We start from the raw sequence: 14,150 nt of genomic DNA, 5'->3' as shown, positions 1-14,150 counted from the left end.
TTTTACTCTTATAATTCTTCAATTTTATATATTAATTAAAAATATTTCTTATTTTAAAGTTTATTCATTTATACAAGAATGGTAATACTGAACCCAGCCCAGCTCATTTGGTTCTTTATTATAAACAATGATAAAATTATGTTCAATATTATTTATTTTATATCTTAAAATAACGGGTGGTATTGATAGTTATATTTCATTATCTAAATATCATTATGAACTATATACCAATAACATATACATATTTTTCCTTGAACTTAATCAGCAAGCAAAATTTAGCAAGATTATTATAACCAGACCAAATATGTAAGACAAGGGAGCCATGCACTAATATAGGTTGTCCTGGTAAGGGTTTGTGCTGTAAAAAATGCATCCTTGTGACTGGGGATAACAGAACGGATATAGCTACTTATTTAATTATCTTTGTCATTTGAGTTTTGAGTCTCTCTTACTTTACTTTATTTTACTTTACTTTACTTTATTTTACTTCACTTTAGTTTATATTATGGTCTATAAGGGTTATAGCTAGTAATATAGCTTCAGCATCCACAATTAAAGGAAAAATATAATTCAGGAACCTTTGAGAATGTGTGTGTCATTCTACCACTGTCGCGTGAATAAGTCGGTCCCATTTTTTGTATGGATCTGACTAATTATTATTTATCTAACTGTGTATGTTAACAATACCAAAGATACTACAATAATATCTTTGGTAATATACCTCTGGAAAATGAGAGTTGCTATAATACGTATATTGTCCAAGAGAATCCTTACAACTGCTGTGGTTTTAGAGGCCAAAGGTGGACGAGGTCACGTGTGTTAGTTCCGGTTAATGCTTATGCTCTATATGTATGTATGTATGTATGAATTTTGGCTCAATCATATCAAATTTAATAAAATTGAAAATGCATTATAGTTAACATTCAGTGCCGGATTAACCATGAGGCACTTGAGGCACTGGCCCCCAAATCCAAACATTCTCGAAGTTGAAGCATATAAAACATGAACTTCGTTCAACGATGTCCTAGCAACGTCTCACTTTTGTCCCTTATGAACATTAAATGTGTTATTTTGCAGAAGCTTAATATTGATGAAATCATTGATAAATTTGGGTATATTTTGTTCTTGTTATTTATATATACCTTGAGGGTAGGGGGGCCCTGTGCCTCAGGCCCCTATTAAGCTTAATCCGGCCCTGTTAACATTTCTTCTGTTCTTCCTTGCACGCCTTCTTTCATAATAATAATAATCTTATTTCTATAATTATTATTATTGTTTTTCAGTACGTTATCATGCAGCCAATAGCCAATTTTTTTATAATCTTTTTTATTCACTAGTTTTCTACCTGTGATTTAGATAAAACCAACACACGGTATTTTGTGGGCACCTTTTTTACACGTGCGCGGGCCTACAGACAGACATCACCATAACCCCATCTATCAAGGCATTTTCGATTGGGGGTGTAAAATGAAAATAAGCAATAAGGAAAATACCAACAGTTTATTTATCAGGAAAAAATATATAGATACATTTTAAGCTGCTCATATCGCAGTTTATACTTGCTGCTAAAGAGACTCAGGCAATGATTAGTTGCAACTCCTCGAATATTTTTCCTCAAGGATATATAGATCAGCAGTTCTTAAAAAGCCTCTCAAGGTGACAGTATACAGTACAGGCAATATGAATCCAACCAAACCTTCCACTGGACATGAAGGTTAGGTTTAGATTCGTTTAGTCTCTCAAAAATATGACATCAAGTACCACCAACCAATCACAACTTGGATGACGGGCGCTCTCTAGCCGTTAGTGTGGTTTAGTGATCCAGTATCCGGAGGTTGCCTGAAACGATTTTGTTTTCCAGGATGGCGCCTGCGGGGATGTCGATACGTTCTCCATGATTGGCGATGATGATAACTGTACCCTGGAGGAAGAAAAAAGAGAGTTTGATTATTTTCAGTAACATTCATGGGTTTTATCAAGGATTCAAAGATGGCGCAATACTATTTCTGGGGATAAGTATATGCAGACGTTAATATTGTAATTATGTGCGTACAGGAGAAATACTGTATATACGTCCCTAACAAAACAATATTTCTTTGCTTTGTTTAGAGGTAATTTTGAAGCTCCACAGAGTGCATGACATCCTCTCACATTTTATAGTACGTTGTCGTGTACAGTCAAAAGTACTAGAGAACATCGGATCAAGATAACTATTGACAGAACTTCAGCATCTGCACATATTTTGATATTAAGAATGCATCATAACATAACATCTCCTAACGTCTTCAAACATTCTATTCTGAAAAATACACGGTACAGTATTATTACTATTGTACAGTTCATATCTGTACCCATTCATTCTACCATCTCAAGTACAATCTCCACAATGAGTAACACCCCCCCCCCTCTTCCCCACCTTCAGTACAACTCCTCGGCCGAAAGTCACGTCACCAGACACAGCCAGATGGTCGAGTTCCAACATATCTGGGATGGACGAAAATCTCTTGATGAAATCCTGTAAGGAGTAAAGACAGTGCTATACTTCCTGTGTTGTCTTGGTGAAGGATTAACGTTAAGGCGTTATTTATTAATGAGATATCTTGGTGAAAAGAAGACTAGTGCTATGTTTCTTGTATTGTCTTGGAGAGGGTTTAAAGCAATGTTTATTTACGAGTGTCTTGGTGAACAGGTGAGGACAACAATTGCTTATCCTTACCTTGACTTTACCAAACTGTGAGGACCCCAGCTTTATTAAGGGCGTGGTGTCGAACATACGGAGAGGTGACATGGTGAGGGCACCCTGCTGTAGGCGGTACAAGTTGCTCATCACCAAGAGGAGGTCGTCTGTCTTCTTCACGGGCAGGAACCTTGAGCGTGGCACGTTGATTCCTAGAGTTGGAGGGTGCAGTCGGATTGGTGATAATGATTTAGTACAGGAAATGGTGTTGTTTAGACTAGTGACATGTACAGTGTAGGAACAATTGTTTATTTATCTTATCCTAACAATGTGTAATTGTAAATAATATATATAAATTTAGGTATAAGAAGCCCCAAGGTATAGGTGAGATAAGCTAAATAAGGCGACAGACACAAAGTTGACACTAAAAGGAGACAATGAATCTTCTCACACAACAGAATAGCTCCCAAGTGTGTAAAACAGAATATCTATCCCCTTTATTTTCACTCATAGAGAAGGCTTTAACCCAAGGTACGAGTCCTACACCTTACCTAGGGCACCTGAGAAGCTCTTGATGGCAGCACCGACGGCCTGCTCGAGTTGGATGATGTTAAGGCCGTTGTCGAGTGTCTTGTTGTTAATGATTACCTCCATGTCGACCGTCCCCTCCGCCAGCACCTCCCTCATCGCTGTTAACATAAGTATACACAGGTAAGTGAACAGGTAAATTAAGGGAAATATGTATATAATATGTTGTTTTTTTTCACTTCTTCTAAACAGGTGGAAATCACAGCGAAATTAAATAAATTACTGAATGATAATGAACCGCTTCAGTGCGATGACTTAACCTCTCCAGTATGATGTCCTAATTCCTTGAGTATATACGGTAGTTAATATGTGTTTGTGTCTCACCTCATTCATATGTAGGTGGCTCTATATATGTCTCCCTGTCACTCTGTCTATCTGTGCCTTTGTCTTCATATTTTTCAAAGTCTTTTTTTATCTTTCTGTTTATCTGTGTTTGTTTTTGTTCCTGTCTCTATCATTCTCTATCTCTTGTTTACATCGGTCTACTGTCTCTGAAAGCACCTCACTCACCTGTCAATTTAATCCATAGGTTGTTGGTGTTGAAGATCTTGAAGGTTTTGACGGATTTGAAGTCATCTACGTGATCTTTGGGGACCTGGGCTATCTCCAACAGTCTCAACTTATCCTCGTACTTTATCAACGTCCCTCCCTGACAACAAATGGTCGCCCTGAGAATGTTGGGTCTATAGAACAGCGAGTACACTTGAAGATGTCTGTTGTGTACTTTGACGAAACTTAGGATATCTTTCGTGTACATAGAAGAAACTAAGATATCTGTCATACACATAGACACACCTGAGATCATATTATTGACTTCATTTAAATCTCAAAATAAAAGTGAAACGTTTACTTGCTCTTGACATCAGATGACCAGAAATGAAACCAACATGACCATACCTTGACATCAGCTCTGGTCTTGTTAGTGACCTCCATTAGGAACTGACATTGGGCAGGGTGGTGACCTCCTAGTAGAAAGTTCAGGATGTTTAGGTCAACGGTGGCCCCGAGGTTGTCAATGTTACTCACAAAAACATACTCCTTTCCCTGTTGACAGTGTTTGTGGTTAGTTGACAGTGTTTGTGGTTTGTTGACAGTGTTGTATTGACGTGAATTAATACATTATGGGTATATTGGACGCTCTCTGTCTGTCTACAATATATACGCCAGTAGTCACATAAGAGAGAGAGAGAGAAACTCACCTCATTAATGAAGTTGTCCAATAAACCGGAATTACTGAAGGATTGATAGTAATCTCCGTGGCCCGGCGGGTACCACCTGAGGTCATGTCCAAAAAAGATGGCGTCAGATGTGCACTGAGACTCTACCTTAACTACATGGCTTAAAAATGTGTACTAAAACTCTAGGTTGATTATATGCTTTCACTTAACACCGATTAGGAGTTAAAATGGTGGTTTAGGTTTTATGCTAGTGAAGGATTTAGTAGAGAGAGAGAGAGAGAGAGAGAGAGAGAGAGAGAGAGAGAGAGAGGGAGAGAGAGAGGAGGGGAGACTTCTAGGTTGTAATCATTGGTTCAGGTCGAGAGAAAAAAAAAGAAAGAAAGCGAGAGAGAGAGAGACATACCCCTCAAAGCTGTCGTCACTGGCACAGGTCTTGGCTATAGGCATGAGGGACTGTTTGTTGATGCGGGGATACCTTGATTGATTGAAGGTGTAGATCTTCACCTGTTGGGATGAGGAGGAGAAATAAGGTAAAAATCAGGTCACTTTTACTGGGGAGGTCGAGTCTCTTAAAGCCACATAAGGTCATTTTCCTGAGGGTGATGTGGGGGGTCAAAAAATAAGTTGTACGTGTATCTATGACCTCGTTTGACCTTAACTTATCTAATATGTCATAAAACACTGACCTGGTTTGACCTGAACTGACCTGGAAGCCCTGATACTTGCGGACGACCTTTTGGGTGTCTTCATCAGTGTTGAAGGAGTTCATTAGGACGAGAGGTACATTGCAGTCGTAGGTCTTGTTCAGGTGCTGTGGCCGTAGTACAGTGTTACAATGGTACAGTGGTAAGATGGTACAGTAATAAGAGGATACAGTGGAAAAATTCAGTATCTCATAGGAAAAATATTCATTTATGTGATAATATTTATTTTGAACTTTTTACTGACCAAAATCTTAGTTAAGTGTAAACCAAAAACCATCCGCTAGCCAGTTGCCTTTACCTCAATCTGCTGGACGGTCAGGTCAAGGAAAGTCAGATCTGAGCGAACAGGAATGATGGACTTGGGACCCTGACAGCCCATTGATGTGCCTAGACCACCGTTGAGCTTGACCACCACCAGCTTATCCAGCATCGACTTCACGGAGCTCACTTTGGGGCTCTCGAGCTCACTGTAGCTGCGAACCTGACCAAATCAGAAGGATATTAATTCACCTTTCCTTCTATCTTGACGACGACAGCTTAAGTGACACTGATTAAACGATAACTTAATCCATTCTTCAAACACCCCCTGTAGCCTCTTGAAGGATTAAGCCGTCGTCCTCAATGGGTTAAAGTTATCGTCCTCAAGGGGTTAAAGTTATCGTCCTCAAGGGGTTAAAGTTATCGTCCTCAAGGGGTTAAAGTTATCGTCCTCAAGGGGTTAAAGTTATCGTCCTCAAGGGGTTATCGTTATCGTCCTCAAGAGGTTAAAGTTATCGTCCTCAAGGGGTTAAAGTTATCGTCCTCAAGGGGTTAAAGTTATCGTCCTCAAGGGGTTAAAGTTATCGTCCTCAAGAGGTTGTTATCGTCCTCAAGGGGTTAAAGTTATCGTCCTCAAGGGGTTAAAGTTATCGTCCTCAAGGGTTAAAGTTATCGTCCTCAAGAGGTTAAAGTTATCGTCCTCAAGGGGTTAAAGTTATCGTCCTCAAGGGGTTAAAGTTATCGTCCTCAAGGGGTTAAAGTTATCGTCCTCAAGGAGTAAAAGTTATCGTCCTCAAGAGGTTAAAGTTATCGTTCTCAAGGGGTTAATGCATTATCCTCGGGGTTAAGCAACTGATATTTTTGCTAAGCAGGGATATCATTTTCATTTTATTACTACAATTTAATGGAAACAATTTTTTTTCAGTATATATATATTGTAAAATATATTATGTTTAATTTGAGACGTCGTTTACTAACCTAACACTAAGCTAACCTAACCTAACCTAATCCAACATAGCCTCACCCAACCTTAACCTAACCAACATTGGATCACTAACACCATTACTTACAGCTCCTTCCTCCAGTTTCTCTATCTTGTCCCACTCAACGGATGGTCCAGCCTCGTTGATGAACCGACCAAAAAGCTTCTCAAAACTTTCCATCTCCTTCTGCGTGGCCTCCCTCAGGTACTGCGGGCAGGTGTGTAACAATTTCTGCAGCTCTTGCGCTAGTTGTACCTTGGCGTCCCTCTTCGTCAGGTTCTTGAACTCTACGGAAGGTCTTCTGTTGTGACCGAATACCTGCCGGAGTTTACAGGTATAACAGTTTACAAACAGACACTTCCTCTCATTAAGTACCAGAATGTTATCTACTTAAACAGAACTAAAGTGTACAAACTACCTCCAGGTTATAAGTACAGTTACCACCATAAGTAAATTGTAAGTAGAGGACTCAGTAACAGCCTCTCAGTAGATGTCACCCCCGAGCTATGTATATCCATCGATCTATCTATCTATCAATACTTTGGGATGGGGCATTGTTGTTTACACTCCTTTATGTATGCCTGTCTGTCTATACTGTGTTGCCATGGTAACTTTATATGCATTGACAACGCCAAAGCCAGAACGATGTATCATTCACTTCCTGATACGCTATCTTGGAGTTATCAGATGAGATGCTACCTGTGTTGGAAGGACAGTCGATACCACTACCAGGGCTTATAGGTATAATTCGAATAAAAAAAAATCAAAATCACAACAAAACAAAAATACAAAAATAAAGTGAAATATATTGAAAAAAACATGATTTAATCGAGAAAAAAAAATATAACAGGATTTGGTATTTTAATTAACGAACTTAAAAAGGAAATTGTTATGGTTATATAGTAAGGTCGGATGAAGTCAACGCAGTATGGATAGCCACTTAAATACTGTACACACATGTTGAGATATGGATGGTTGAAGTGGTTTCGTGTGTGTATGTGTAAGGAAGATGTTTATAATGTGTCTTTGGGCCTAACCGTCAAAGCACAGTTCAAAACTTACTTCGTTATAGCGATCATAGTTCCGAGGCAGAGTGGAAGGTGGCGCCACACTCATATTGACGATGGTGAAGGAGGATTAGTGACTACAGAAGGTGGTGAAGAAGCAGGAACACAGACTACAGCAAGTGACGATGAAGCAGGAACACAGATTGCAGCAGGTGGTGATGTAGCAGGAACACAGAGTACAGCAGGTGGTGATGTAGCAGAAACACAGATTACAGCAGGTTGTGGTGTAGCAGGAACACAAACTAAAGCAGGTGGCGATGAAGCAGGAACGGCAGAAATAAAACGTAACAGGAGGGAGAGCTGAGGGATACTGGCAGCTGTGCTAGGTCAATGTGTACAGTACCCTGCTGGTTGTTATCTTATCGTGGTCTTTGGAATTTCTGTACATAATCTCTCTCTCTCTCTCTCTCTCTCTCTCTCTCTTTTACAATTCTTCTTATTATTATTCTATTATTATTATTAGTAAAAGTAGTAGTAGTAGTAAAAAAAATTACCCCGTTTATAATTATGTATCGAACTCAATTTCTTTAACAATAGATGTGTCGCTATTTAGTTTCTAACACCGTTCGCCCTAACCGGTCACAAAGTTCCGGATCTAAAGTTTCTCCCTGACTGAGTAAATAAACAAGAATCTAACTCTAAAAGATTCACTTGAACATCGACACACAAGACAGTGGCAAAACATACATTAGCTTCAAGACTGTGCTGGGCCTCTAGTGTTACTAACTAACTATGGGTAGTTTGGGTACTGGGGAATTATTACGCTTCACCACAGATATTAGTGGGCTTTATCGCCTTGAGGATTAGTCAAAGGAATGGCTGCTGAGATTCAACATTACGAAATGCAAGAGGATGCATCTAGATAGTGCCAATAGCAAAGAGGCATATCACCTATCCCAGCGGGATGAGGAAGCACAATTAATTAAACTCCAAATAAAAAAAGGACTTGGATGTTTATGTTGATAACAAACTGAAAGTCTCGGGTGTGTATATATATTTTGGTGTCACTGGTGTGTGTGTGTGTGTATGTGTGTTATCTGTACAGTATGTGTCTGTGTTGTAAGAGTTGTGTTTATAGCCTGTTTGTGACCACTTTTTGGGGGTTAACAAATTTATTGACAAAGCTTGGAGTACAGTTGGCCTATTCTGAGTAATTCAGTCAGGTCTTGTCACTGAGGGTGGTATTGTGGGGTAAAGTTTGTTTGGGTTCCCACTCAGGATGGGATGGAGAAAGGAAACTCACAATGTGCTCTCTGTATACATGTTGTATTGGATGTACAATGCAGCTTGGTGCTGGGAAGACAGCATGGTTACAAGCGTGATGTAGAGAGAGCTGGTTGGTGAGGATGCTCAGAGGAGGACCAGCTTGTGGGTCGCCATGCTCGCCGGCGGGAGCGAGGACCGCCAGGGAGGCGGAGGAGGAGGAGGTGTTGCTGGCTGGTTGGTGTAGGTAGAAAGAGGAGAGAGACTGGTCACCACGAGGTCAAGTCTTATATAGCGGAGGTAGGCGTGGCTTAGTAGTTGACGTCCGTCATGTAAGGCGGCGCTGGTTGACCTAGACCACGAGGCATACACTGGGGAATTCGCGGGATCGGCTACTCAGCGACAAACAGCGTTTGTAGGGGAGAAATCCACTACAATACTCCCTCCTTCCCTCCAGGCAGTGTAGGAAACTTGTTGCCTGCAGGGTTGCATGGCACATGTGAGGTAGAACGGGCGGTGCATGCCTCATGTGAAACGACGGCGATGGCGTAGATGAGTCGGCCGCTAGAGGAGACAACTGTCTAGATACACAATATCTGTGGGAGTAGAGAGGGAGAAAAGGGGTGTGTGGAGGCGATGAATGTTGTGCTTTCCTCACGGCAGGTACAGAGTCGTCAGATGCGCCTGCTGAGGTGTGTGGGCCTGGATCAGGAGCAGGGGCTGCGTCAGCAGAAGCGGATGAGGGCTCGTGACAGCAGCTGGGTCCACGACAGCAGCAGGGAGTACCTGAGGGAGAAAAGAGGGGTGTGTGGGTCCGCACTCAGGCACATGGGCCGTGTCGGGAGCAGGGGCTGCATCAGGAGGAGCGGCAGGGGGTACTGCTGGGCCGGCGTCTGAGGCAGGACGGGTGTGCTGGGGTCGGTAGGACGTGGTGCTTGGGGCAGGAAGAGGAGCGGCTGTCTGCTTAGAGTCGCAGAGCTGCTCTAGGGTGTCTAACCTGCGGTGTAGAGACAGTAGCTGTAGAGCCAATGAGAGCTGCCTCTGTGTGGATAAGCCAGTCTTCCATGTTGCTTGAAGACTGGGAGAGTGATCGGTTTCTCCTCCATCCTGTGTGAGTGCGAATCTCCGGGGGTCACCATTTGTGGAGTGCGTGGTATTTGGTTCACACTCAGGATGGGATGGAGAAAGGAAACTCACAATGTGCTCTCTGTATACATGTTGTATTGGATGTACAATGCAGCTTGGTGCTGGGAAGTGGCAGCGTGGTTACAAGCGTGATGTAGAGAGAGCTGGTTGGTGAGGAGGCTCAGAGGAGGACAGCTTGTGGGTCGCCATGCTCGCCGGCGGGAACGAGGGCCGCCAGGCAGCGGCGGAGGAGGTGGTGTTGGTTGCTGCGGCTGTAGCCACAAGAAGAGAGAGAGAGAGAGGTCACCACGAGGTCAGGTCTTATATAGCGGAGGTAGGTGTGGCTTAATAGTTGACCTCCGTGATGTATGGCGGCGCTGGTTGACCTAGACCACGAGGCATACACTGGGGAATTTGCGGGATCGGCTACTCAGCGACAAACAGCGTTTGTAGGGGAGAAATCCATTACAGTATCACTTTTCACTGCCATGCAGGACAGAGATTCATACACAAAGAAATGCATCATATTCATTAACAGTATATATATATATATATATATATATATATATATATATATATATATATATATATATATATATATATATATATATATATATATATATATATATATATATATTTCATGTAGATCCACAATGGAAACGTAGATAAGATAAATCTCGATAAAACCACAGAGGAAAGGGGAAACACTGGAACACCTTAGACAACTGTGTGTGTGATCAACTCTGAGAGGGGATACAAACAAAACCTAATTTTCAAAAGTCTTCATTCACATATGTTATATACCCTAGAAAAATATATACAAATTTATATAAAGTTAAAAAATGTATTTTTATCAAATACTGTAATTTAAGAAAATAAGACGAGGTGGCCGAGTGGTTAAGGCGTTGGACTGCTAATCCAATAGGGTCTCCCTGCGTGGGTTCGAATCCCATCCTCGTCGGTAGTGTTTAGTGTTTTCATTAGCCTGAGAATGTATATCTTAAGTATGACACGAGGCAAATGGTAGGCAGAGAGAAATATATATAATCATACAGATGGCTGAGGTAATGCCAAATAAACCGATCGGCCAAATAAAGGATCAAGGATACTTATAAGTTTTAAATATCTTGGAACAATTATTGTGGGCCCAAACCGCAATCTGGGGGCTCCAACCAAAACCTGGGGACTCCAGCGGAAACCTGAGGACCCCAACCGAAACCTGAGGACCCCAACCGAAACCTGAGGACCCCAACCGAAACCGGGGGCCCCAACCGAAACCTGGGGGCCCCAACCGAAACCTGGGGGCCGAAACCTGGGCAGGGTTAGATATAGAATTCCCAAAGAGACTACAGAAAGCAAACCAAACTATGGATATGCTAATTCGAGTATGTAAGTCTCATAGTCTATCATACACACGAAATTTCGATCGTGTACGGCTCCGAGTTAAACCAGGACTCGTTTATGGAAGACACATTGAGCCAGTCATATTATTGAGATGGTTCCATTTATTTGAAAACAAAGCTATCATCATACGGTTCATTACCCAGGGTGTATAGCAAAATACTTCATTCTATGTTCCAGAATGTAAAGTACAGCAAGGGTCACGATACTTTTTTGGTGGGTGTACCTACAAAGATGGAACCTTAATGAGGGCATGGTGAAGATGGGTGGGTTATGTGCTTCGTATGGAAAATGAAATAACTGTCAAGGAGGCTGTAAGATGAGAACCACAGGGAGCCAGGAAAATGGGCAGACCGCGTCCTACCTGCCTAAGACAGTGAAGAGACCCAAGACAGAGATGGTTGGGGAAATTTGGTGGAGCCCCTTTGTGTCTGTCACAGCGTTGGAGGCGCTGAGAAGAAATAAGTAAGGAAAGTGAGATACTAGTGGAACCATTAGCATACTCGACCTCCAGTACACTGTAACTCATATTTTGGATGTTCTTGGGGTAAGAAATAAGTTATCTTCTTTGCAAATAATTACCCAAGTTGCTGGTTAACCGGCGCTATTGTTCCGGAGTATGAATCTGGTTTGTAAGTTTGAAAAATAAACCTTTGATGCCACTGACCATAATTTGTTTAGTTGTAACTTTCTTGGCCGACACTGTGGCCTCACTTAATGGTTTAGTTCACCCTGAAAGAACTACACGCAGACGGCGCAGTAGGTTATATTTCAGGGTATAGTTTCTGAAGTATCGAACAACTAAATGTAATAATATTATACTATTTTTTCCTTACATTCGAGGGCAGTATTACACAAAAATCAGGTATGCCTTAAATAATAGAATATAGAAGTTTTTGTCTAAAGTAATAAATCTTTTGAAAAAAAAAGTTGCATAAAGTCGTATACTGTAATTAAATAATTCATTAGTTAAAGGCCTTTATATATTTTTTTCATAGTTATTTCATAAAAGGGATGTGGCATTTAATACCGTTCACGCTTCAATCAATTTTAACTGTCCTTGGACAAATACTAATCATATATTATTTCGTGATATTACTAATGAAATCATCCACAAGTCAACCATGAGTGCTGAGGTCAGCTGGATTCTTAGGTGTTGCTTCATGCAGAGAAACAAGGTCAACAAGGGATATGAATGAAAATTTATTTTGCCATAGAAAGACGCGCACTGTACAACTACCACAACACACACTGCTGACTGGGTACTCTTGGTGGCAAATACTGCACAATTATCTCGTTCAAATTGACATAAAACATTTACTATCGTCTAGATAAAAAAACACATGTTATATTGTGTTCGTAAATACATATTATAGTAGACTTATCATAATTTAATTTTTCTTTTAATAGCGAGTACTGTAGGTGTATCGGATCTAAGGCTTGAAGATGGTAGTTACGCAGCATCTGACCAAGAAGCAATGAGAAGGCGCTGAACAAATTCTTTTTTCCTCGGTGCTCAAAAGAGTGGATGACAACGACCTCCCTGCATTTGAGGCGAGATGATTTGATATTGCGCTAACCCACAATGTGTTCTCGGAAGAGGGTATACGAAATAAATTGTCAAAGCTAAAGGTTTACAAGAGTCCCGGCCCAGACATGTTGCATCCCAAAGTGCTAAGAGAGTTGTGCAACGAGCTTGCTGAGCCCCTGAAGATCTTATTCTGTAAATTCCTGGGTAAGCGAAAGGTCCTCAGTGACTGGAAAATGGCCTATGTGAGTCCTATATTCAAGAAGGCCGATCATCACTCCACGAATAATTATCGACAAGTTATCCTGACCAGCATAGTATGTAAAGTACTTGAGAGCATTATAAGAGATGCCATGGTGGAGCATCTACTACAAAACAACCTTGTACAAAGGATTGCCAACACGGTTTTATGCCGGGACGCTCCTGCTTAGTGCTTAACACAATTAATCAAGGTAATGGATGTTTGGTCTCACATTCTAGAACAGGATGGTAATATCAACAACATATTCCTAGATTTTGCCAAGATTTTCGACAGCGTACCTCATGAAAGTCTGACAATTAAACTCGAAGGATACGGGGTTCAGGGAAACGTCCTAGCGTGGATCGGAGACTTTCTGCATGACCGCAAGCAGTGTGTGGTAATTAATGGCAGAAAACCGTCATGTGTACCTGTGACAAGCAGGGTACCACAGGGCAGTGCATTGGGCCCGTTCTTGTTTGTTTGTTTCATAAATTACATGCCAGAAGCTGTTCACTCCTCCATACAAATGTTTGCGGACGATGCCAAGTTATTCAGGGATATTAGAACCAAACAGACTGTGAAGTGTTTACAGAAAGATCACTGTGAGCTCCAAGAATGGTCGAAGAAATGGCTGCTAAGATTCAATGTCACGAATTGTAAGATGATGCACCAGGGTCATACCAACAGTAAGGAGGCGTATCACATCACATGCATTAATAAATACCGAATGTGAAAAGAACCTGGGTGTGTATGTTGACACTGAACTGAAGCGATGGGGCCACTGAGAGAAGGCGAGTCAAGTACCTAAACTAGGAGGTCTTTAAGAAGGTCATTCAGATATATATTTAAAAAAAAAAACAAAAAAAAAACAGAGAGCTCACACTCGGTGTCGTCACAACACTGGCGGGTTGTTCCAAGGACAAACCGTCCATCGTTGCGCTCTTCAAGAGTGAGGTGCTTCCCCGTCTGGAGTACTGTTACCCTGTCTGGTCCCCGAGATTAGCTAGTGACTGTCAGTTGATTAAAAAATGTCCAAAGGAGAGCCACCAGACTGGTGCCTGCACTACGGCACCTCAGCTACCCAGAGATAGAACGCCTGCAACTGCCTAGCATACTACATACGGGAAAGGGGTGACTAATTGAAGTGTATAGACATCTCAGAGGGCATTACTCAGTCGAGTGTACATACCTGGAGCT

The 14,150-nt window shown here is 41.5% G+C and overlaps 1 protein-coding gene and 1 non-coding gene across 2 annotated transcripts; one reads left to right on the top strand and one right to left on the bottom strand.

The window, feature by feature from the left end:
- Positions 1 to 1,481: 1,481 nt before the first annotated feature.
- Positions 1,482 to 7,792, bottom strand: LOC121855000 (UTP--glucose-1-phosphate uridylyltransferase-like). Its single transcript, XM_042349823.1, has 12 exons — positions 7,451 to 7,792; positions 6,476 to 6,706; positions 5,446 to 5,628; positions 5,150 to 5,254; positions 4,847 to 4,947; positions 4,465 to 4,540; positions 4,163 to 4,309; positions 3,776 to 3,914; positions 3,229 to 3,366; positions 2,717 to 2,889; positions 2,417 to 2,515; positions 1,482 to 1,921 (listed from the first exon to the last, which is right to left on the bottom strand). Exons 1-12 carry the CDS (start codon positions 7,502 to 7,504, stop codon positions 1,814 to 1,816), a joined length of 1,554 nt encoding a protein of 517 aa, XP_042205757.1. The 5' UTR covers positions 7,505 to 7,792; the 3' UTR covers positions 1,482 to 1,813.
- Positions 7,793 to 10,662: 2,870 nt separating this feature from the next.
- On the top strand, positions 10,663 to 10,744 carry Trnas-gcu. The gene has a single exon. It is a non-coding gene; the product is annotated as a tRNA-Ser (tRNA).
- The last annotated feature ends 3,406 nt before the right edge of the window (positions 10,745 to 14,150 follow it).

Source organism: Homarus americanus, unplaced genomic scaffold, assembly GCF_018991925.1.
Source record: "Homarus americanus isolate GMGI-L3 unplaced genomic scaffold, GMGI_Hamer_2.0 scaffold16022, whole genome shotgun sequence".
In the NCBI taxonomy this organism is placed as follows: domain Eukaryota; kingdom Metazoa; phylum Arthropoda; class Malacostraca; order Decapoda; family Nephropidae; genus Homarus; species Homarus americanus.
This window is presented reverse-complemented; position numbering and strand designations above follow the sequence as displayed.

Coding starts and splice junctions, on each gene's coding strand:
- LOC121855000 (XM_042349823.1), bottom strand. CDS start 7,504: ATGAGTGTGGCGCCACCTTCCACTCTGCCTCGGAACTATGATCGCTAT. Junction 4,310..4,464: donor TGGACAACTTCATTAATGAG/GTGAGTTTCTCT, acceptor CACTGTCAACAG/GGAAAGGAGTATGTTTTTGT. Junction 2,516..2,716: donor CACAGTTTGGTAAAGTCAAG/GTAAGGATAAGC, acceptor TACTCCTTACAG/GATTTCATCAAGAGATTTTC.